The sequence below is a fragment of the Dicentrarchus labrax genome, unplaced genomic scaffold, assembly GCF_905237075.1.
Source record: "Dicentrarchus labrax unplaced genomic scaffold, dlabrax2021, whole genome shotgun sequence".
Taxonomy (NCBI): Eukaryota; Metazoa; Chordata; class Actinopteri; family Moronidae; genus Dicentrarchus; species Dicentrarchus labrax.
Genome location: NW_026136719.1, coordinates 14,564,934 through 14,591,185, shown reverse-complemented (window position 1 = coordinate 14,591,185; position 26,252 = coordinate 14,564,934). Strand labels below are relative to the sequence as shown.

The 26,252-nt window shown below is 38.1% G+C and overlaps 2 protein-coding genes and 1 long non-coding RNA gene across 3 annotated transcripts; 2 read left to right on the top strand and 1 right to left on the bottom strand.

Annotated features, from left to right (window-relative positions):
• Positions 1-11,700, bottom strand: LOC127351885 (beta-2 adrenergic receptor-like). Its single transcript, XM_051379861.1, has 3 exons — positions 11,414-11,700; positions 1,206-1,573; positions 1-899 (listed from the first exon to the last, which is right to left on the bottom strand). Exons 2-3 carry the CDS (start codon positions 1,486-1,488, stop codon positions 1-3), a joined length of 1,182 nt encoding a protein of 393 aa, XP_051235821.1. The 5' UTR covers positions 1,489-1,573; positions 11,414-11,700.
• LOC127351887 (uncharacterized) lies at positions 7,035-25,995 on the top strand. The gene is made up of 3 exons (XR_007880990.1): positions 7,035-7,338; positions 12,840-12,994; positions 25,611-25,995. It is a non-coding gene; the product is annotated as an uncharacterized LOC127351887 (long non-coding RNA).
• hp (haptoglobin) lies at positions 16,357-22,086 on the top strand. The gene is made up of 4 exons (XM_051379862.1): positions 16,357-16,517; positions 16,929-17,017; positions 19,633-19,916; positions 20,466-22,086. The coding sequence occupies exons 1-4, from the start codon at positions 16,495-16,497 to the stop codon at positions 21,027-21,029; spliced, it is 960 nt and encodes a 319-aa protein (XP_051235822.1). The 5' UTR covers positions 16,357-16,494; the 3' UTR covers positions 21,030-22,086.
• Positions 25,996-26,252: the final 257 nt, after the last annotated feature.

Here is a 26,252-nt window from a genome sequence, read left to right as displayed (position 1 = left end):
TCAGGTCTTCTCGCCATGTGGGGGGGACTGTTCTCGTTGGAAAAGCAGTGTCACACCCTTCCTGAAGCGGTGGTCCCTGACACTGTAGATAATTACATTACAGCAACTGTTTCCTGTCAGAATCCAGAAGGCAAAAAAGGAAAAGTTACACCAGGTGTATCCCACCACATTCCCGAGCACAAACACTGCGATGGGTGTGAAGGATGCTGTGAAGGCAAATGTTAGTATGCCAATTGTCTTGGCAGCTTTGATGTCTGAAAAGGAGGGCCTGTGAGGGCACCCTCCCCCTCCTCCTCCTCCCCCTCCGTCAGTCAGACTCCCCTCTGAGAGCAGTTTGCGTTTTCGGGTGTACCGTCGGATGCTAGTGAAAGACACAATGTTAACTGCTAACGTGCCACCGAGCAATGTGAAGTCAAATGCTGGGAACAACAGCAAAATGTTGGCATCAGGTGGCAGCTGGCTTCCAAACAATAGTGGGGTGTAGTTGCACATACGACTGCACTCATTGTACTCCAAAGTAAAGTTGCTGCTGAAGATGAGGGGCGCAAGAGCAAGCAGGAAGCTGGCGGCCCAGGAGAGCAGGATGAGGAGCAGAGTTCGTCTCCGGGTCACCAAGGCGTCCTTGTGGAGTGGCCGTAGGATGGCCACACTTCGCTCCAGTGTCATGAGGAAGATGGTGCTGATAGAGACAAAAGTGCATCCAGCGAACACTGGGCCAATCAGCATGCAGGGCTGCCAAGGGCTGACTAGTCCCCCAAGAGAAGAGGAGGTGGCTGGGGAAGTAGAACTACCCTGGTACCAAATGGGAGGAGTGCTGGTCACCATCAGAGAGATCTCGGTGTAGACAGAGAAAGGGACCACAAGGACACCGACCATCATGTCTGCTATGGCCAGAGAGACTGTCAGAGAGAGACAATACAAATTGAGCTAAGGGGACACATCCAGACTGTTTTCTTGTCAATACACTTTAGTTAAAATGTATTATAAAATGGAAACGCACATATTCGTGTTACAAATATTTTTAAAGCACTTGAGAAAAAACATTTTACTTGGATTGTATTAAATAAACTAGGTGTTTTGGAATAAAAAAGTGTGATGAATGAAATTATAATCATATCTAGTCAGTGCAATATAAGGACCATTTAAATTTGACAAGGCACTTTGACTAATAAGCATTTAGTCATAAGAAGGTGAGCAACATTTACCTTTCAGGTATCCCTGTGGTGTTCGTGACTGCCTCGTTTGCACAAAGACAGTAAGGGTGACAACATTTCCAACCACAATGGCAAATGCCAGGCTGACCATGAAAATCACTGCCAAGGTGCGATTGAGAAATCCACAGCAACAGTGTGTGCAGAGAGGGGCCAGTGACTGGCCTGAACCAAGTCCTGCCAGAGCAGCTGCTGTCAGGTTAAATGAAGAGTCGGTAGTCGGCAGCAGAACTGCTGTACTCCCAGGAACACTGACGTTGGGAAGCAGAGCAGTCATGGCCCAGGGTTGACTGGTTTTCCCCTTTGTGGTGTGTAGGCGGTAGGGCTGCTCAGGAAACCATGTCCTGGACTGGGAAATTATGCTGATGAAAGATAAAATATATATATATATAATCATCTGTCCAAATGATGATCCAGTCTTATAAAAGCAGCAAAAAGTCATTAATCTTGCTGTCGAGCACATTCAGTCACAGTATTCTGTTATACAACTTTCTCTTCACATCAACAATGCAGGTAAAACATTAGTCTTGACTGTTGGAACCAAAAGCCACTCATCATACATTAGTGTTCACACCCAATTTAAAATCCCCCTGGACAAAAAAATAACCTCAAATTTATCTAAATATCTATACCTGAAATATATCCTCAGATTGTCATTAGAGTTATATTTATTTCTAAACTTATTCAACCATAAAGGACATGGCAAGTTAAAATTTCACATGAACACAATTACTGTACAATAATGCATTATCGCCAGATTAGTTTTTTCAAGACGCAGATCCCCATTGGTTTGGTTTAATAAGGGCTGAACTGTGCAAATCTTTCTAATGGAGATTAAACCCTAGACCCTGTAAGGTATTCATCCCTGAAAGAGACCAAACCTTCCAACATCATCAATCAACAAAAAGGTGAGTCAGTAACACTTACTTACTGTCACTTACTCTCTGCAATGTGTTTCAGCTGTAAATGTCCACATGTAGGGTATTCATATATTCATTAATTTTTTTTTAAACTAGTCTTGCTGGTTGGGTTTTAGCTCAGATTTTAGCCAAAAAAAACCATGTCCCCTCAAGCTAGTGATTCATTTGGAGTAACTACTTTGTAAAGATCTTGTGTTTGACTGATATATTAACCTGTATCATTTGCATGAGAATGGCAGAAAGATTTAGATAAGTTTCCGGATTATTCGATTATACATTTTGAAACCCATCAGGTCACAATTAAGAATATTTCACTTTAACATACACCTAGCTGCTATTCAGTATTTCACATTTCATGGCTGTACAATGATTATCCCTCAAAAAAATACATTTGATTTATTGTTTTACTGTGATGTTGTGTCATGAGTCAAGCACATATTGTAATCCAATAATATATAGAGGGTGCAGAGAGCCAGAACTATGTAAAGATTTGAGAACACAAGGGTATCTGCCATGTTTTAAGGTAGAAAAGTGGTGTGTTTATGGTGCAGTTTTCCCTACAACTGTTTTAGATAAAAGGCAGGTAGGTAGTCTTTTTTCCAAGATTTCCAAACGGAATAAGGACAGGGGTTTTGCCTTTTTTTTCTTGTGTGTTCTGCTTACATGCTGTTCTTGTGCCCTAACACTGTTGGAAGCACCTCGATGCTGTCAGTACCCATGCAGAAACTCTAAGTTCAGTACCAAATGTCTTTCTCAGCTGACAACTAAATACACTGGTCCTTCAATCATTTATGCTGTTCACTGGGCTGGAGAGCAGGAAGGTACACACATCCGAGGAAACAAAGGGTAACAAGAATGGACATATTCAGACCAGAGCAAAACCAAACCAAATCCCATGTTCTCACTCTGGCTTTAGGCGCAGAAACACAGTCAACTTGAAATCCTCTAACTGTTATCAGCAGTGAATCAACCTCAGAATGATGAGAGGTTCTTGAGATGCAGAAAAAACTCTTGTGGGTGTCTGTCATTCTGTGACCAGCATATTGTTCAGGATTTAATGAAGAGTCAGAGGAATTGCATATGAAAGCTTGTCTGCCCTCCCAACTTGTTCACACTCACTTGATTACTTTGAATTTGAATATCAATCTTCCGTCCACAAATAAAATTCAAACACGCTAATGGTAAAAACACATGGGAGTTATCGCTACAGAAATCCAATTAATTAATTCAATGTAAACATCTGATAGAGCCTGAGAATTAGCATATTCACTCTTGAATGTAATCTTTTTTTTTTTTTTCCTTTCTTTTTCTCTCTATTTTATATTGTGAACTCCAGCACATTATTTTGTTGTTACTGATCATACTGAAGTTGTTATCAGTACAGTAAAGTTGGGTAATCTTATATATTTTATAGTTTGCTGCATTTAATCCTTTCTTGCTGTATTATTTTATTTTGTTTATTCACTTATTTTGTGCATGTTTATCATTTATTTAAACAAAGTTTAAAAATGTAAATATAATAAGATATAATAAAACTTGACAAACCTTTCATATTCAAATACAGTGTCAACAACATAGACAATTAAATGGCTATAAAATAGTTGATATTTTTAATCAAACATTAGTATACAGTGCTTATTAAAAAAAGTATTCACCTCCCTTAGAAGTTTACATGTCTCACTGAATCAAAGAAAAAGACTGTAATGTCAGAGTGAAAACAGATCACTACAAAGTTGTGTGAAGTAATCACAAAAACATTGCTTCCTCTATCTTTTTGTCATTCAGATAAAGGTGTATTTTGTGTTACTGTTCCTTACAACTTTAGGCAGCAGAGGAAGAAAGAACATCTCAGGTGAATCTTAAATTGTGTCATTGATGACCGTTTTAAGAGTAAGGGACACCTGCCTCCCCTTCTCACAGTGAATCTACGGCTGAATTTGGACATCAGTTTCAGTATAATGTTATTAAAGAGCAAATTTTGCTGCCGGTTTTAGATTTAGAAGCATTGAATGACGAGGTGATAAATTGTTATTGTCGTTTACTTCCTGTTTGCACACGTGCTGTATATAAAGTGTTTTGCTGGATATTCATTTATTCATCCACATCACTCACATGAATGAACACTGAAAATCTGTGAGATAATTCTCCTCTTACAACTTAAAATGGGCTCTTTTACAGTGTCTCTTAGTTCATTAAACTGATTTTATTTTCTTTGTGCATAAGAGAAGATAATTTAGATAATAAATTAATTAAAGTGATCTTAGAAGGGGGAACAAGGTGTACATTTCTCTCTGCATGTTTAACCTTGAAAGTGACATGGAAATCTTACTAGGTACTAGGTTGCTCTCCAATATGTGACAAATATTCACCCCCTACAAGTGAGTATTTACAAGATGCACCTTTGGCAGGAATTACAGCCTTTAGTCTGTGTGGATCCGCTTTGCAAATCTGGTCACACCTTTGTGGAGTTTAATTTAATTTCAATTTATCACTTCAGTCAAACCATATTTATGTGCAGACAAGCTGCAAAGGTACCAGAGTCTTTTAGACTCCTAGTCCTTTCTGATTTCTAAGCAAAGCTTCATGTTGTCCTTCATGTTGTCTCCTTAGAAAACTGTGACCACCAGTGTAGCGTCTAAATCTTGTAGTACCATATTCCTCTGCTTCCCAGAGGACCCCTCTGGTCCCAGTGTATCTGCAACCGGCTTGCCCACTTTCATCAGTCCATGGTCTTGAAATGAGCACACAGCATGGATCCCAGTTGGCTGTGTTTCTGCCTCAGGTGAGAATACAGCTCAGGCAGAGACTGTGTCAAATCACTGCCCGATTGCCTCATTGCTACTATTGTCTGTAGCCTCTACTGTTGGCTTGGTATTTACTTGGCCATCATACTAGCATTCAGAGAGTGCAACATGAATGATGCGTCTTCCTGCAAGAGTCCGTGCCTTGTCGTCCAACAGACAGTGACATCCATGTACAGTGCCTTTGATTAACAATGCTGCTCAAGCATGCTTAACTAAAGCTGAAGCTCCCTAAGAGTTAACCCTTGTGTTATGTTGAGAATGGCTTACTGCTGTATGTGGAAGACATAATAACAATAATTGCAAAATCAATTAGCTTTTTCCTTTTCTTTTGACAAATATGTAGGAAAGTACTGAAGTGATAATCTTTCCCTTTGCCATAAACATGGCTTTCACATTTGATGAAGGTGACATTACTTGTGTCTGTGGTAAGTCTTGAGAAGTCAACTTCTCTCTCTCTCTCTCCTAATTCTAATAGACTAATTTAAGATCTTTGTTATGGTTAATCCTGCATAAATAGTACTGGCAACCCAAATCACAGAAGTAAAACATCTAAAAATATAATGCATTTAACCATGTCTTGTCTCTCTGAGACCCCAAAAAGAAGATGAAGTATTAAGAAAGCAGTCAAACTAACACATAATACTGGCTTTTTTTTTAACAATGCCAAAGAGCGTTCAAGTAGCTTTTGTTGCCTTAAAACCTGTACAAGGAACTTTGAAATAATTTTTTTGTACTGATTCTGACCACTGTGGACAAGAGCTGTTGTGTAGTTACCGCCTTGTTTAATTGATTTTACAGGGAATCCAACGAAATCCGGCCCTGTGGCAGTCATAAAGAATAACTAAATAGAAATAGCCAATCTTCTCACTGACGGTCTTGCTTGTTATGTATCAGCATTAAATTGAGAATATTTCATAAAAACTCCTCGTGAAATGTTTAACCAAACATTCATTCAGCACTTTGATATTCAGATACGATGCAAATAAATCTTGTATTTTGCAGAATTGTCTCCTATCGTTTTGTTTGGTGAAAGTACGATTGTGACAAAATCCATCTGTCTTTGTGTTTCTCTCTGCACATCGGTATTCATGTCATACCTGTAACAGTAACTTTTTTTGTGTTTTGAGTGTTAAAGATTATGAAAGAATTTTGCTGAGATAGCTAAGATGGTTGTGAGGAAAAGGCAAAAATATTTTGACGTCAATCAGTTTATCCCTATGAATCTTCAACTTTTTATATGATCTATCTATCATTCAACTACATCAAGCAGAGTGAACTGAAACTATATCATGAAACGAGCACCTAAATCATACACATTTGACAATTCTAGCTTGTAAAATGAATAGTAATTTTTAACAGCTTTAGGCAATTGTTTTCATGTCATAACAGAGAAATTCCTTTTACTTTTAAGTTGTCTGATGGTACTGGTGCTAAAACAAAAGAAAATGTATTTTGGGGAGGATAGAATGAACCTCATTAAGGGGTTTTTTGCTTTTACCTTGAGTGAAGATGACAGGCGGAAGTATTCCCTGTGGCAAGACCTCAGGCGTAGTGAGACAAGCAGCTGACAGCAACAACAGTGCACGTGCGCGCGCGCGCACACACACACACACACACAGTTTTACTGTTAGAGAGATACAATCCCAACATCTTCCCAATCATTACAAATTGACAGATCTACCTGTGTTTTGAGCGAAGGGAAAATTAAATACTACACAGTGCAACCTGTCCTACATCTGTATTTAGATATTTCTTGAACTACAAAAGAAGGCTGAATGATAGCTCATTATTTTGTGTGTGTGTTCGCTGTGCTCCCATTTTCACCAGACTTGCAATCTCAAGATACCAGTCAATGTAAATTTTTTAGCAATAAATCAGTTCTGGATTATAAACAGCAGTGCCCCCCTCTGAAGACATAAGTGAGACCACTCAACACACTCCTCCTACTCCAATGTCAAACAAATACTGATAGTGCAACATGAAAAAAATAAACTTGGATTTATAAAATGGATTTTGTCCCCCCTGTTATCATGCCTGGTCTTCCCAAGATTTGAGGGCCAATCATAGTTAAGGAACTATCGTTCCCATAATGCTCTGGGAAATGCAAATAGGAAGTGTAAATAATGTTGCCTGGCGTCAGCTGTGCGCTACAACTTGAGCCCCTTTGCAGTTTAGCAAATTAAAAGCATACCGAATTAATTGTTAGCTGTTCCTGTTAACAGTGCATCCATGGATGCACACACAACTATCACTGGATTACTTTAATACTGAGGTAAACTTAAAAACGTGGTGATTTTTAGAAAAGTTCTGGAGTCATCGTTACGAGGATTTCTAGGATTTCTAAGTGGATTTATGGACGTTTGTTCACGATGGCGATCGGAGAAAACGACATCCTCGGAAAGGGTAAGAAACAGTCTATCTAAAAATGTGTCTATCACGTCTGTGTGCTCAGATCTGACCGATGTATGAGTAAAATAAATTGCATGAATTCTGACGCAAATTGCGACATTGAGGCGCAAAGATAATGAAAAACCTGCACCAGGAATTTCAACATGTCAGTTTACATGGTTTCATTTTCACTAAAAACTTAAGATCATGTTAATTTGTGGTGTTTTCTTCCTATTGTGGTCTGTTGATCACTGATAATAGTGATCAAGCATTCAAGGTGCAGCTCATCACTGATTGTGATAATAGGTCATCTTAGAATTACCAATTCAATGTTGATGTTAAATGTTTGGGGGATCTGTACTGAACATGTTTTTAAAAATCTGGTGGACAGGATTTGTAAGCCAGTGCATCTCTGCAGAACTACAGTGTTTCACTAAATGTTTCTGCTTCTGCAATTTGCATATTGCTCTTGGACATAATGTGATTGTGATAATATGTTGTTGAAATGTGCATCCCTAAAGAGTAGCCACATTACTGGGTTCTCATTGGCTGACAACAGTAGCCCCTTTAATTCAATACAAGCAGGGTGTTTTAAGTCAAATACTGCAGACCTGCCTTACAGATGGGAATATATTGACACTTTAATTGAACTGAAACTAAAGTTAAACAAAGTAAAGAGTCTACCACCATTCTAGCAGCTCTGTGAGGCTCTACATAGGCACAGCAGTGCTGTGAGCCAAATGCTAATGTTAGGATGCTAACATGTAAATAATAATAATGTTGGCATGTTGATGTTTACCATCTTCACCGTCTTAGTTTTTTTTAGCATGCTAATATTTGCACTAAACACAAGGTACAACTGAGACTGATGGGAGTGTCATTATTTATGCATACATTAGGTCATAAATTAAAGTATTGGACAAAAAGATATTTTGACTCTTCGAGTGTACCAAGATTTCATGGCAATCTATCCAAATGTTTTTACGATATTTCAATAAAAAACAAAAATATCGAGAGTTCAAGAGGATCACAAAAATCATTGGAATACATCCTCTGGGAATCATGAATGTTTGTGAAACGATTAATCTAGTAGACGTTGATTCACTGAATAAGTGTAAATTCTCACCTGATGTTGGCGCTAGAGGCATTCAAGATGATCAAAGTTATTAGTATTTATCCTAGGGGCCTTGAATATTTATAGCAGATTCTATGGCAACCCATCCAATAGTTGTCAAGATATTTCACTCTGAACTAGAAATTTCAACCTCATGGTGGCACTAGAGGAAGAGTCAGGGGGATAGTGCCCAAAACTCACCAGTGCTGAGTACCCGCACTTCTGATTTTTGTCCATATGAGTACCATTACTTCTTACTTACTTAAGTAATTTCCCCCTGGGATTAATAAAGTATTTCTGATTCTGATTCTGATTCTGATTACTGCATAGCGCCACCTCTGGTGAGTGTAGGTCCCCCTAAATGCCCATGCAACTGTGTCTGTGTATAAACACTAGCTTAATGCTAAGAAAACAACGCTGAAAATGTCCTTGAAATGAAATATGGTAAGAACAATTAGGGTTAGTAGTTGTGCTGTATTGAGGTACTGGTCCAATTCAGGCAGCCTCAAAGCCATTTTCGAGACTTCTCCCTATAATAACTGCTTTTGCTCCCACAAGTGTTCATAAACCAGATTTGGTCACATGTGCAAAAATAAACCTTATGTTGAACAGGGGCCCCCTTTGATGGTGCCTACAGTCTGTCGTTCTCTGGAGACCGAAGTTTAGGTTGTGCATGCATGCAGTGAATTTCCTTTGACAGGGCTGTGTCCCTGAGTGACAGGTCAGGCATATGTAGGAAGACCGTGGGGGCTTGGTCAGGGCTCTCAGGCCAGGTCGCCTGATGCACAGAAGGGTCATGTTCAGTAATAATGGACAGGCTGTCTCAGAGCCGCCTGAGGCTGACTGCCACAGCACATGAGCAGGAAGACGACTTTCTCCTCACATCTTGGCCTGTCATTCTGTCTGTGTTTGTTTCCCTTGTGTTTGTCAGATAAGTGCACAAGCAACACATTTATACACACACAAACACAGATACAAACACGTAAACAGTGTTACTTTCTTGTCATTGTTGTTTCATCGTCCCCTGTGTTAATGTCTCGCTTACAACTGGGAATATTTTTGTTCTTGTTTTTCTTTAAAGTTTCATCTGGCAACATTTATTCTTGCTGTGCTTCTGCCCGCCCAACAGTCACTCTAGTTTTTCCATTCCGTAATAATTTCTCCCAGTAATTGTAGCTTGAATAAAATTCCTTCACTTTTCCAGTTAAAATACACCAAGGGATATGAACACTGTAAATACGTCAACATTTTAAAATGTCTTTCTAAAATTGAAGGCAATACTTTGAGAATTAGTTATTGTGTAATATTTGTGCATACAAAGGGGTAACTAAATTACCCCGCAGGAACTTTTTGAACAAGCCAGTACGGATTAAATAATAACAAAGTGTAAAACAGGATACCAGTAGACCTAGCCTGTGTGACCTTTCACCACAGTTGTCATGCAAAGGAGTCAAACATGTGGAACTTAAAAACACAAAAACACACCCTTCTTCGCAGGCTAAACCCAGTATTTTGTTCCCCAGCAATGACAATAATGTAAAAATATATTTAAAACATTCAAGCTATATTTATAATAACAACACCTTTTTTAAAAACTCTTAACATAGGAATGCCATGTCTTGTAAATATATCGTAATTCTTAAATAAATTATAATACGTTTCAATATGAAGTTAATTCATTGTTCCTGCCTTGTCATATTACTACTATAACACTATTGTACCCTTTAATTAAACGCTGCTGCCCTGTGTACTTACAATATTAATTGCACACTACTTGAAGTGATTGCTGAAACTTCGTGTGTGTGTGTGTGTGTGTGTGTGTGTGTGTGTGTGTGTGTGTGTGTGTGTGTGTGTGTGTGTGTGTGTGTGTGTGTGTGTGTGTGTGTGTCCGTGTGTGTGTGTGTCCGTCCATCGTGTCAATGCGTCAGTCTAAATTACACACTGCTAATGGACGTCACACCCACCCCACCTCACTTCACTCAGTGGAAAGCTGCTGCATACCTGAACCATTAGACATCAGACAGGAATCCACCTGACAGTTTCATCCTCAAACACTTTTAACTGATTTCTGGCTTGGAAATAAGAATCTTCAAGGTCCATCAGAGGTTGAAGTGTATTTTAATGGAAGTGTCCTCAAACAATCTCATATTAACTAACCTTAAGGAAACACTTCCCCAAACTGCAATTTTAAACATTGGAATAAAACAAGACAAATAATATAATTATGCTGACATTATTATTATTAGGACATATTTTATATCTTGATTAAGAAAACACTTGATATGCTCATGTATTTTCTGAAAATAACTTTATATTTAATCCTTCTTCTTGGTGTATCAAAATGCGAAAACAGTACCAACTGTAACAGTTTCATTGAAAAGTGAAATTAAAATTCAACAGGACAGAACTAAAGAACACACTCTGTGTGTCCGCATGCAAACATGAGCCAGTCAATGCATGTGCATCAAGAGACAAGAAATGCAAATTAGTTATTATATATATAACATCTTCCTGTTACATTCCCAGGGATTTATCTTAGGCTTATCAGTCACTTAATTTAAGTGTTTTGATGGCTGATATTGCTGTACTTACTAACAATTAAACTTGTCTAACAGACCTGGAAAAATTGAAAGGAAAAACAAGATACATCAGTCTACTTAAAGCAATAATATAGAAACCTTTTACTTGCAGTACTTACCTAAAATGGCACATATTGCAAATTGCAAATTAATATAATTCAAGACCACTAACAGTTAAGAATTCTCACCAAACAAATTATTCATATGCAAATGCACACTTAAGTGCAGCCTGACACACATGCATTCACAACGCTCAAGTTTGGCATTGTTTAAAAATACAAAAGAAAAGCTCAAATGTAGAGATGTTTTATCTCCTTGTTTGGTATTTACTATGGAAAACTATAATTGTAATATAATACCACACACACACAAACAAACAAAAAACTGATGATCTTACCGGCATTCCTGCTGTTATGGACCATGGAGCAGTTGTGCAGACAGAGGTTAATAACCGGAAAACATTCCAGTATTAAAGCAATGACTTAGTGGAAGTAGAATCCATTTAAAAATCCTCCAGTGAAAAAGAAAGTGGAGCTGTAGTCCTCTCATCAGTCATCCTCCTGAGAAGCACATGAAGCACAAAGCCTCTCACACACTCCAGCTCTCTGTCCCTGTGATTCAGCCTCTCCCTCCTCCCTCCTCCGCCTCTCTCTCCGTTATTTGGAGCGCTCAACCTCTAGCCCCCACTTCACTGCTTCCACCTCCCCTCTCCTTCCCTCACCCTCTGCATGGCTTGCAGTCCTTATCACATGCACACGCTCTTCCCCTAGAGCTTCAAGGTAAAGTCTACAGCAGCGTTTTACTCTCCTTTTGTCATTCTTTCCTTCTGATGTGCCTCCCCCACCACCTCTCATCGGCTATGTTCAGACTGCAGGCATAAGTGGCCCAAATCCGATTTATTTTTTTTATTCTTATGTGTGACTCAGACTTTTTTTTCATAACAGTGTGAACAGCACAAATCACATAGAATCTGATCTTTTCATTTATGATTTGGGCCACTTTCATATGTGGTCCTGAATCAGATACAGGTCTGATGTTTTTGCAGCGTGACCTGAGTGTGGATTGTCGTATCTGAATTTATGTGACTTTCAAACGTCTTGTTGTGAGAGTCTTCTGGAGATGATGTAGCAGATGTAGTTGTATCTCCACCAAAAAGCCATAATTAATATCTGTCTCAATGCTCATGAATTTGCTGGCTTTCACTGCACATCAAGTTATAAATGAAACCATAAACACTGACTTGAGGGGACTGCCATATTTGCTTCTGTGAGACAGCGTGCTGCATGTGACCTTGTATGACATGCTATTGTTGTTTTTTACATGTGGGTTAGTTCAGTACCATGAACTGCTCTCACTGAAATCTGGCTGTTCACATTTATTTTAAAAATGTAGTCAATATCAAAGAGATCTGATCTGATCTGAGCAATGAATATGAACTAAGCACTAAGACTTGTGTCTTAGTCTTAATAAGTCTTCTCCCCCCGTTCCTTACCATCTGAAACATCTCCATTGCTTTGTATCTTACAGCTTCCATCACGTTTAAAATCTTGCTTTCAGTCCACACTTCATTATATTAATTCAACATTTAACTTAGTAGTAGTAAAAAAGAGAAGACGGAATGAATGAGAGACAAAGATAGAAATAGAGTCGGAGAAAGATACTACATTGTACTAATAAGAGGTGACTGTATTACAGTATGAGAGGGGGTAATATCCATCCATCCTCTCTTGGGCATTTGTCCAGCTTTGCCCCCGATGGCCTTGGCCCATGTGCATTTCTCTGACAATGTCTGGCACACATCTCATCCTCTTTGTTGTCCGCAGGGAGCAGAGACTACAGCACTCAAGTGAGACCCCTGACCTCAGACATGATTGGAAACACTGGACAACACATCGCTGGACACATCACTGATTTGACCTTGCTTTGACACTACCCCTGCATTCAAAAATCTCCCTGAGACGGGCTTGAGTTACTCAAGGTAAAGACACTGAAAATGAAATGAAAATTGAAGCTCACATGTGGCGTTTAAATGCTGAAGAAATGTTGATGAGGCCAGAGAGAAGGACTAAACAGCGATGTGTATGCAGAGCAGCATTATGTAACTTAATCCTGAAGGGGTTTTGTAAACCTGCCAAAGAGATAGGACATATTTCATGTTATAGTAAGGGTCACATTGTATGTCTAATTCTGCTTTCCAATAAGATTTGACCTGATTTCTCGTTGACTATACATGGGGTCCAGTAACCTGAGTGACTGGCCTTGTAATGCTACAGAACATTAAAGATAAACATACTGCATTATAGCCTGCTGCCAAATATTATGGCATAAGCTCCGATAGAGGTCATGCTGTGAATACAACAGAAAACAAGCAGCATACACCTGTATGGATTCTCTCTGGGGTGACAGGCACAGTCGATATTTCATCTATCCTGTAGACAGTAACTTATTTTCCTTTATTAAATCATTTCTGTAAAGCTAAATTGTTTTATTTAATTGCTACTTGTATGGGGATTCCTGGTGCCTAGGGGTCTTAGATGCCAACCATGTAATCACAATGACGTCAAGTCTGGTCTCATCTCTTTTGTCTACTGTAAAATATAGTTTCTCTATTCTTAGGGAAACAAGACTGGGAGTCTACAGCCATGCTAACTGCTGTAAGCACAGTAGTGCTTTTAACTAAATGGTCATCACACTACTGTCACATGCTCACAATAACAGTGCTAACATGCTAATGTTAATGGTATAATGTTTAGCCTACCCTGTTCACCATCTTAGTTCAATGTGTTCAAGTTTTGCAGATATTTAGTTATAAACCATTGGACAATTTTTTACCAGATGATGGCAGTGGTGATGTTACAGATTGCATCTAACTGAATAGCACTTGTGTCTGTATGTGACCTGGGAATGACAACGGGCTGTGAAGTGTGTAGGAGAAACTATGACCTACAGCCATATTCCATTTCTGCCAATAGATCCTCCTAAATGTAATACACTGGAACTTTAAATGCTACATTTCAAATGTTTAACCAATTTTTTGTCATCACGCTATAACACTAAGACGGCATTGTAGTTGCATTGAACTTACACTTTCTTTAGTGAGAAACATGGACTTGTGTTTCACTGAAGATCTCTCTCTGTGGCAGGGAGGCAACTGCAGTCAAACTCTTTTCCAGGCACAGTCTTCTTCTGTCGGGTTTTACAGTTAAGAATGTTCAATATTTAAAAAATTCTCACATACCCTCTGCAGTACTCCAAAGTACCCCTAGGGTTGATTTGAGAAACACTGATAGATGTTTAGAGATTTGAATTAGTGGAAACTTTGCCTTGCCGGTAGCACTAGAATGAAAGTCAGAGGATCACCAAAGTCACAAGAATTCATCCTCTTGGGAACATGAATGTGTGTTTAAGTTTTTGTTGCAATCCGTATAGTTGTTCATATTTCAGTCTGGAAAAAATGTAGTGGACGAACCAACTGGCAGACATTTCCTTCCACAGCCATGCAGATAGCACAGCTTAAAAACAGCTGCAACAAACTATTAAAAAATATATCTATAAATAGTTCTTACTATTTTCTAAAAGTAAGTGTAGTCTAACAATGTCATTTTGGCTCTGTATTCTAGCTCAGTGGACTTAAAATAAAATGATGACTATGAGGTTAAAGTGCTGACTTTCAGAGAAGAGAAGTGCTTCTTAAATGAACAGCTTCTGTGTCCGATCTAGTTAAGGGTGCACTTGCCTCGGGTCAGTGAATACTATACAGCTTGATTAACACTGCCACCATGAAATTACTTGAAATCAGTGTTTGATTTTCATATCTAATAATATGCCTACACTGATTACCTTCAGGAAATAGTTTCTCAAGGCTCTCAAGAACCTATGTTAAATCCTCTTGCACAACTAATCTAACTGTGAAGTCCAAGATATCAATCTGAAATCTTTCTAGTTAGGCTTGTTTCATGTGTTTCATGCGTTTCATGTCACGTGCACAATCACTGATTGCATGAAAGGGGAAGGGAGACCTTGTGTACACTTTCTGTGTCACTATTCATGTACATACTGTTATAGTTACAATATAAATACACACTCTGCACACACCAGTAAACCAGTTAATTCTGACAGTGAAAAAGAAAATGCAAAAAAACTGTGATTGTGTTTTATTACAAACACTGTAACTTGTGCATTAGGATGTAAAAATATATCGTAAGACTGTTAAATCGGTGAGAGGAAAAATTAATTGGGACCCTCTACAGCAGAGGGCGCTAGCTACTTTTGACTTTGCTTGTTTCGAACATCTAACATCGCTCAGAAGCTGTGTCAAGGCACAAAGACATCAGTTTTACTTTTACAAAGAAAAGGAAATATGCGGAATTTTTCACACCTTACCTCAGAAATAAGGAACGGATTCTATAATTTGATAAATATAAATGAAAATATATATTGTATATTTTTGTCTGAGAAATAAAGGAATAGTTTTCAGTCATAATTTGTCTTAAATCTCGTCCTCAATTAAAAATAATCATGTTGTGAACCAGTATCGTTAATTGTATTCACATAGTGTATCATTATATCCCTATTGCATACTACTGTATCGTTTGTTAACATTAACCTTAGAGTGTGACTTGACAACTGCAGCATTTTTCAATAATCCATTGTATTGCACTACATATATTGTCAGATGCTAAATCATCAAGGCAAACCCTGAAATTACGTTATAATTACAACCCTCTAGAACCTCTTTGTGACCTCTTGCAAATATCCAAAGCAGTAATGCTGGACTTTCCTCCCTGCAACATATCTGACTCACTGGTTCTAAAGTTAACCATTTACTGCACTGTAGATAATGAGGAAATATGTGCCTTATTTTCTATAATAAAAAAGAAACATTGCAATGTGTTGCCATATCATTATTCTTATCCACAAAGAAAATCTTAGTCAGTCAGCCTTGTTTACTTTTAGTCATCTATGATGCAAAACTATGATGCAAACAGTACAAACTGTTAGTGACTGTAGGGAATTATGAAACACTGACTTCTGAAATGGTTTCCTTCTTAAAAACCTCCATTCTGACTGACAAATGAGCTGAACAGTTTAAAAGTAGCTCAATCAATCAGAGCTCAACTCTTACATGAATTATATATAATTATATGAAACATGAACTGGAGGTTTTTACCTATTGTTGTGCTGTGCGATCTATGACATTACTGTGTAATTTTACAGACTGAGCTGAATTTCCTGTATTACTTATATAAGAAACCGGGGTTGTCATGGATAAATATGCTTTTTCCTGAATCCAGACGAGTCTCTGAACTGATGGAAAGTGAGATTTCGCAATCATTAATTTCAGATTCCAGGAATCAATGTTTTTGTGCAAGGCAGAAATTTCCAGGGCAAAGGTTCTAATTTTCAGCAGATATATATATACCTCCCGGCTCCAAAATGCAAAAACGCACTCGAGAGGAGAGAGTATAACTGCAGAAGATGAATATTACCAAAAGAATGTGGTAAGTTATAATCCTAAGTACATTATTGTCTTTGTAGTTTTTGAATCTATCTAAATACACCTGAGCATTAAGCTCTCTCTCTTAGTACTAAATGTTATATACTTGGGATCTTTGGCTGAGCTTTATTATTACTTAAAACTGAACGGTTACAATCTCTAAAACTAAGCATAATTTTACTATGAAAGTTCTGATCTTTTAAAACACTAACTTAATGTTCCAATAATTATTCAGTAATGCTTTGCGAGTTGTTGCAAATGATCAAATACTGAATTATGTAACTCTGTGATAAAAAAAAACTGATTTGTTGCATTCTTAATCCATAAATGGGCCCAGTTTTATTGTCTCAATTGATCCAAAATAACAGAAAACATTTAATTTTGTTTATCATCTGACTCTGTTGTTGTTTTGAAGGTTTTCTTTGACTGTGCTCCTGCTGGCTGCATGGGCCTGTCTGGCAGATGTGCCTCACACTGAAGAGAGGATGAAACGCTCTGTGTCAGGTAACACACAGACACACAATAACATATACAAACATGCTCATATACATGGTGTCTCAATTCAAAACCAATTTCTAATTGTTACTTTAGTATTCTATATTTATAATAAATATACAGGTGCTGTATTTGATTGGCAAGAAAGAAAGCAAGACAATCTTTGCTTTGAGTTAAATATTAATTTTGGCATGCTAACATACTCACAATGCCAACATGCTGTTTATCTGGTTTAATGTTTCCCATGTTCACCATCCCTTTTTTGGCAAACGTTTGCTAATTACCTCTAATCACAAAGTACAGCTGAGGCTGATGGGAATGTCATTAACTTTGCAGGTATTTTGCTAAAATAACTTACAAATGCACTACAGCCAAGTTAGAGAAAATAGAATCCTAAAAGTTTTAAAAAACAATATAATTCAAAACAACTACAACACAAGACATCAGTTAAGAGAAAGCGATACGATAAATATAAGAGATTTAAAAGACAAAACTGAGTTTAGTTACATGAGATCATCAGTCATGAAGTTCCACAGCTTTAAACCAAGGTTATGGAGAAATTTAAAATTTGACCCGATGATGGCATTCTTTCAGAAGTGAAGGGACAACCAATGTTATTACAAAACATCGTCTGGAGGACATGATATGTGTATCAAATGTAATGGCAATCTACCCAATAGTGGTTGAAATACAGTAATTAATGCTGGACCAAAGTGCCAACAGACCGACAGCCCAATATTGCAAGGTGGCTATTATTTGGTCTAAACCTAAATTTATAGCATGTTCTGTTAAACAGAATCTCTCAGAATCACGGTCACAGCCAGAATACAACTCCAATAAACTCCACATTTATCCATAGATCTAAACAGCAGCCTTTAACTTCACATTCAAGTGGATCGAAGCGACCACAGGCTCCAGTTTTCTGAAGCTACAGTTTTACACGAATATTTCCTCAACAGCTGCTGTTCAGATAGATAACTCTTGCATGAAATGACACGGACAACCCTGCAGGATCTGAGGGCTCGGCTATTACTGCTCATTTCAGATATTGCTCTTCATTTGGCTGTAACGCTACAGTATCTGACAGGGAAATTGCCTGCTTCCTTGCTTCTCTTCAAACAGTCCTTTTTAAAAAATAACAATAAACCAAGTGATCAGGCACCAGTGAGAGATTTGACTAAACTGGCTGAAGGCTTGTGGAAAACAATATTTGTTGATAAGAGAAGGGAACTTAATTACGGAAGCCCTAAAGGGCCATGCATTCATGCATTTTATTTCCTCCGTTTTCCTGGAATAACGAGTTAATTTCATTTGTTTTCCAGAGATAACGGGATAATTTTCTCGAGATCTCGAGATAACGAAACTTTGTTTTCCCGAGATAACAATATAGTTAATTCGAATCCATTTTCTATTAATGCAGTGTCTGTAAATTTATTATTTTGATCATCATTAAATGAATTAGTCATTCATTCATTTAATTATGCCTGTAAGCCATTGTGTACTGTATTGAATACATTAATTCAAAAAAAGACACTGGAAATCATGGATGTAGAATTAAATCAGAATGAATGATCACACATAGTTCATTTCTTCACTGTGCAGAATGGAGCCAGCCCTGAACTAACAATTTTGCCATCACTCAAGATCACTTGAAGCAGTGTTCATTTTCTCTGTCACACAAAAGACACATAGATCACAGCACAGAGAGTGGATGGATTCCCTTCTTTTGCTTAATGATGAATCATTATGGGCCATTGTTTCTGGAGGAAGCCCATGGAGCATGAAAGCATCGTATTCAGACAACAAAGCTTTGTTTAAGAGCGGGTCTCTGGAAATTACCACAGTATGCTATGGGGGAAGAACAAAAAAGTTGTCAACAGTGTTTAACATACACAGCTTTATGCTCCTTGAAATTAAGAGTAATTTCAGATAAAAACCAGAGGAAAACAGTCGAGTCACACACAACTATCAGAGACAGACTCTAATTACAGCAATCACAAATGAAATGTTAATCCAGCATATGAAACTTTAATGTTTTTAGAACATCATAGCTTTGTGCTTTTGTTAAATACATACATGTGCTCTTTTTGGAGTTTAGAACAAACTTTAGATTAATAATAGATGTCATCAAAGAGCAGACTGCAACCTGGAGAAAGTCTTGGTTGCTGTGGAGTCAGCGGTATAAAAGATTATTGCATAAAAACAGCGATGGAAAGAGTACTAATGTACATACACAAACTTTGGCAAGCTTTTGCATATAAACTGATTATCAATTTACTTACAATTTGTTCATTATACCACCTTCCTCACTATAATGTTGTTAGAATTAACCAGTAAGGGGACAAACTTGACAACAGCAATATAAGTAAAATTCTCTGCCAACAGCAGAATAAAACATCAACAAGGCAGATATTACAGATATGTATAGACAATATAAACTCGACAGCCCACAAATGCACACATTAAAACAACAAAACCGGGTATGACCGCAAACCGCAGCCCCTCACATTCATCCAGCAGCTTCTTCTTTGCTGAAGCTGCTGATTTTAGCAGATTTCTTTTCTTCCATTCTCACAGTTTATCATGACTTTTTCATGCAACTTATGTCTGTGTTTATGTCTCAGCTTCCAAGGTAGCATCACTCCGTTCCAGGCGAATGATTGCGGGGACTCTGGCTCCTCACGTCCCCTGGCAGGCCATGGTTTACATTTCTGACAGTGTGCTGGACGGAGGCTATGCAGGTGGTGCTCTCATCTCAGACCGCTGGATTTTGACGGCTGGCAGGAACGTTTTTGTCAGGAAAAGTCGACAGGACATTCAGGGAAAAGATCCCATCATTCCTAAAGTGTACCTGGGAATCACACACCGGTCAGAAGCTGATGTCTCCAAAGAGGTTGCTGTGGAGAAGGTGAGCAAAAAAAAAACAGATTTTCTTTTTTTTTTACTCTCATTATTTTGTTCTATGTTTTATTACATACAGGATCATGTAATCCTTTAAAGGATAGGGCTGGTGACACTCTATTTATTTCCATACTAACAAGAATTTCCTGTGTATCCTGTGTATAATATTACTAAGCCTTTTAATGAGTAAAAGTATGTATTCTAGACCAGTCTTTAAAGATTTGCATTGTTGGTTTTGGACTTTTCATGGGATTTGTTGACAGTAACAAAGATAGAGAATATCACCAGATTTATCTAAAAACATAGAAATCTCCAAGTTGGAGTTGAATCGTTTTTACTGGACTGTGACAAGACACAAAATATATGTGTGACACTGACAGAGAGATTGTGAAAATAGATATATTTATAGAGCTATTTGATGTAAAGTTAGTAAAGTTAGTTTTTGTAGTTGTTAGTTAGTTGTAGGGACATTTTTATTGCTGTGCTACTGCATTACAGTTAAATGAAAATACCACACACTCAATTAGACTTCCTCTCTCTCCTTCCCCTCCTGCAGGTTGTTCTCCATCCAGGCTTCCAGAACCAGTCTGACTGGGACAACGACCTGGCTCTGATCCAGCTCAAAGAGCCTGTGGTTATGAGTGATAAAGTGACCCCCATCCCCCTGCCAGAAAGAGGTCAGGACCTGGAAGGCATTGTGCAAGGGTCAGGAGTCATCACCGGCTGGGGCTGGGGGATTTACCTCACCCTTGCTACATCACTCAAACACCTCATACTCCCCTTGGCCGATCACTCTATCTGTAAGGCAGAATATGAACGTATCGCGCTCACACCATCTGTAGACGACAACATGTTCTGCACCGGAGCCACCAAGTTTGGGGGAAATGTTTGTTTTGGTGATGCAGGAGGCGCTCTGGCTGTCACAGATGCTAAAACTGGGGACATTTATGCTGCAGGGATCCTTTCCTATGACAAGTCCTGCACCAGGTACAACTATGGAGTCTATATGAAGATTTCCTCATATTTGCCCTGGATCCACAGAGTCATCAGAGGAGATGCAGAGAATTCATCCACTCTGCGCTCTGATGCAATGTCTAAGATGTACTCACGGCAGCCGTAAGGCTTCAGGCTCTGTTCTTAAGATTTTGTAGAGAAATCATTGCAATGTATTGGTTAATTTTATTAAATACTTGTAATATAACATCTGTGATCTATTACTTAAATGTTGTGATTGGAAAAGAGAAAAAATACACTCCTAGTATGAATCCTAGTAAATAAATTAAAAATAAATAAAAAAGTATTAAACACAAGTTTATTTTGAGCATACAATGACATTTAATCCACAGGAGTAAGACTGAATGGGTCAACAAAATGTTTGACTTTGACACAAGAGACTGCAGTGAGAGAGATGTTATCCTCCACGAGTGGCAACAGATAAGAAAACATTGTTCTGGAGTACAATGATTTGAAAGTAAACTGCTGTGCTCTTGCAGATCATCATAACTTCAAATTCAACAGATACAAAACAAAACTCACCAACGCCATCCAGGTTTTTCTTTCCACTGTTCCAACAATCCCCAACTTGGTTGAAAGTAACCCTTAATTCCCAGAGTTGGATGGGAAAGTATCAGGAGAGGAGTATCAGGACGCTGCTTACAGGGACATCTAACTCTGAATTAAGGTTTCATTTCGACTAAACCAGAGTTAATGATTGTTGGAACAGCGGACAGACAAACCAAGATGGTTTTGGTGAGTTTTGTTCCTGTCATGTTGGACTGAAGTTTGTTTTACGAGGATATGCAAGGTAAAATTACTGCATTTGTCAATGGAGTCTGGTGAAGAGCAACACACGGCTGTTTGTGGTTAAACAAAAAAGGATCTTACTATTTCACAGATGTGTGGCGGACCCTTAGAATAACAACGTAACTTGATCGTGGACAGTTGCCTGGAAGGATTACATTTGCAACCAGCAACTCACTTAATACTGGAACAATTTAAAAAACTTGTCACTCAGACACAAAAACATCAGAAAATAGGGTCCAGGTTAAAAGTTACCCTTTAACTTTGAAAAGAGAACTTGAGAGCTTCAATGGTTGAAACAACATTTCATCATGTGCAGTCATGAGCGTGAAAGCAAAAGTTGACGATGGAATAAAAGTGAATGACACAACTCAGAATTTGTGGTTTTCGAGTGTTGCCTGCAGATGTTTTTTTTCTTCCCCACCAATAGCAGCAGAACTTCAAAGATATTTTTGTCTGGCAGATGTGTCCACTCTGTCAGAATTCATGAACCGTCTCAAAAACAAGTGCTTTCCCCCACTCCAGAAAAGTGGGAGGCTGACAGCTGCCTGTCCAGCCAATACAATATGAAAGGGAAAGATAAGAGGGTAGGAAAAAAATAAAGTGCAAGGTGGACATGACTGGTTTTATTCTTCTGAGTCTTTTTAAGTGTAATGTGAGGACATACACCCTTGGGTTGAGGGGATGGGAATATCGAGACTGATAGCCTTCATTACTGTCATCTTAAATATGTATAATGAGTTATTTAATCTGCTAATTATAGCTATAAAGATTCAACAGATAGCTTTCACAAAGAAAACCACTAAAACTAAACATTAATTTTCTGCAGGACATCAACCTAGTCTTGCATGATCTTTACTCCTCTGACTTGCTGCTGCAGACTTCCAATGATCATCACATGCTGAATAGTGACCCTCACATATGTTTTTTTTTCTTTTTCCAGTAGCTCAAGAGTCTTGTAGAATATATGAGTTAAGTTTCATATCCACTGGATCTTACGTTTTGACACCTTGAACCTGGTCTGTGTACTGTGATTTGGGTCTCACAGGCAGACTATCCTGCATCTTTCACTAGACTTTGGCAAACTCTGACCACACCCAAAACCTGTGTGTTAAAGCATCTTAGTGTAAGGAGTTTGCTCGGACATAAACCAGGAGGAACATCCGGCACACATCAGTCCATCATGAGCCAGTGCATACATCAGTGTGTCTTGGTTTACAGTCACCGATATCACACTGGCAGCAGAAAGAGAGATTTAAAGACAAATAATCTCTTTAGCAGCCGAGTGAAATACGTAATGTTTCAATGACATCTTTTGACATTTTTTTGGGGTAAAAACCAAAATGGAGCTGTTGAAGGGTGAGAAGTGTGAGAAGTACTTTTTAGCAGGTCTACAGCAGGGTGCAGGAGGTTCTCCTCTATGGCTTCTAAAATATTAATATCCCTGTCAAGGGCCATTAGTCTCTACGAGTCTCAGAGTGTACTCTCTCTGGCTCCATCACTCCTGCAGAGCACTGACTGAGGTCACAACACGAACAGTCTCTTACTGCACTTTAAACCAGAATTAACATGGATGATGAATATTGTGTTAGCATGTTGTATGTGTACACAGATACATTTATATTTATTTAAGGCTATTTGTGTTTGTTCCTCAACCCCAAAATAGTTTCAGTTACTAAGTGTGAAAAGAAGGAAAATATAACCAAGTTTTGTTTGTGGTGACCATAAATTTGCTGTAACTTATAACTTGTTGAGTCAGTACTATTAATTATAAGAATATGGGCCTCAGTGATTTATTGCATTAAATCAATTACATGTCGAGTAATGAATATATATCAGCAAATCTAAGTATGATACATCATTTCTAATGACTGAATGTCTAATTCAGAGGTGATTCATTTCCTCAGCAAGGATTTTTTTTATTTTTGGATGAAGTTGGTGATGACATTTAATCTTGAAATATTGTATCTCTCAGCAACCTGTCCATCTGGGAATTTGTTTAGAATATTAATTATGGAGATAATTTAGTAAAAAGGCCCAGTTGCTGAAAACTTTTGCAGTTCTTTTGTAACACATTTGTCATAATTTAAAAAACTGCTGCACACTGTAACTGTGTATGTGTGTAATTTACAAGTGCAGTTTGGTTGTAACATTGTTTTGGAAAAATGCTTTAACATCAGTTTATAATAGTGTATCATGGTAACCATTATTAGATATACAAAGATAACACAGAGCTAGTCTACTCTGTTATTAAATGAGGCGCTCTCTGTTCATTCATCCCGACACGTACAGTTATTGTTGATTGTGTCTCACATTAAACAGAAACTCATCGTTGAGGCGAATGTACTGCTGATAGCTGCCATCTGTAGATTATGTCATCAAACACAAGAATGACGCTTTGAGATAGAAATTATACAAATCAATGGTATTTTCTAGGCTAGTCTGCTGATGGAAGCATGCTGTGTACACAGCTGCCACATTATGTATTCTGTCCTCATGAGTAACTGGGAAACTGAAGCTTTCTGAGCTTCATCGATTGCCTTTATATTTACTGTACTTGCCACACACACACAGACACACCAAGCTTTTGACAAGACAATAATACAACAGATATGGTGAACTGTATCACCCGAGGAACCTTTTTCCACTGCTTGCAAAAACAGGCTTTACTGTGTCTCTTTTATTAGTCATAGATAAGCTCTATATACACATTTGCTTGGTCATGAATGATACTTCCCTTCAAATATTAGACAGATATGATCAGGAAACGGAACGGAAGAATAAAGCGTCAAAACAGTATGTGCCGCTGTTGTCTTTCTCTCCTCATTGTTATTGTTTATTTACAATCCTACATTATTTTTTAGCAGGAACCTAAAGCTGAAATGGCTCTCACATTCTTCTTATACACCGTCCTCATGAGAGTGTCATGTTCAGGCTCAGCACTGTCAGTTGATGCGTTTACCATTGCACTATTTTCCACTGTCTGCAGATGTTATCCTGAAAATAAGAATGAGCTGTTTCTACAGAGGGAGACAGTTTGTCTTCCATAGAGGCTGCCATGTTGAACTGGCAGTAATCCAGAAAGGACAAACTAAACACTGGCCTTTCATGTCTTTTGCAGGTTTATTGACTGAGCTGTATTCAAATGATTGCAATCTGCAACTTCATCGGTAGATGCCACTTGCTACACACTGGTCCTTTAAATGTTAAAGCACCAATAATACTCTACCAATAATATACTGTTTATAATAATACATAATTCTAAAAGGGGGCATCAAAGATTTTGATTGCAGCACTTTTACTAATAACAGTGTTTCACATTGTGGTGTACATTAATTAAGTAAAGGATGTAAAAACTCCTTTCAGCACTGCCTTCTTGGTAACCATTTTCTGTGGCGGCAGGATTTGATTTTGCCCTAGCTGATTATAGTGACAGCCTGTGTTTTGAATGTCCATTTTTCAGTCGAATACAATTTGCTGATTAAATAAGTATTAATGAGGTGTCATAATAGATCCCATGAAATCCATCTCAGTGTGGATGCAGCTTGGTCAACATCTCCAAAATGGATGTGCTGTATTGCTGTGGCAACATGAAATGTCCTGTGTGAACGAGTACAAATGATTCAAGGTTATCTGTGTCCCTTGGAACAAAAATAAAAACCATGAGATGTGAACAAAAAACACATCAGGCTGTTATGTTTTCACACAAATGATTGAGGCTAAAGATCTTCTTTTTCTCCTCCCACCTCACCTCTTAGGCGTACAGTCAGTCACATCTGGTTTCCTGCAGTGTTCTTTAAATGTGGAACAGTATGTTCTTCTTGTTCTTCTTCTCTTCATCTTAATCTGTGTGTGTTTGTATGATGCTGATATAAACCAACTCACTTTGCGTTCTCTGCAGCTGTTAGGTGCCCTCTCAGGTTCTGACACAGTGGGGAAGGATGTTGGAGCTGACAAGGATAAAATGTCAAGCAAATACCACGACTGTCACACCTTCTCCTGTTTGAGGCACAACAACCTCAATGACTCCCTTAAGATCTGGTGGTCTCATTACCAGTCTCCTATGTGGAAGGATAAGACAATTGCTCCTGCTGGTCAGAGTTATCTGATTTTAAGTTTTGATACTTTTTACTGTTACAATAAAGTACTGGGAGGAATAAAATCTCCCCCACAAAAACACATAAAAACACTCAACTTACTTAACAACATTGTCAGGGTATTCTTATATAATGCAAACCGATGCAGTAGTAGTTTCATAAAGTGCCAGCAACGTTTTCAATTATAAATAAGGGAATAAATATATCCAAATAAATTGAACTAGATAAAAAAAACATCTATAATTCATACAGTTTAAGAAGCTGCATAAGCAGTGTGTTCAGCTACCTTTAAAAATAAAATGATAGGTGCTGTTTCCTGATGTAGAGGCTCTGTGATTTATTTATTTATTTTCTTTTTGAAGAAGACGTTTGCAGGATGAGAAAATCCTCCATTTAATTTCTGTGCTGTCATGGCTGTTGGGATTATTAATGGATGTAATTGTGAG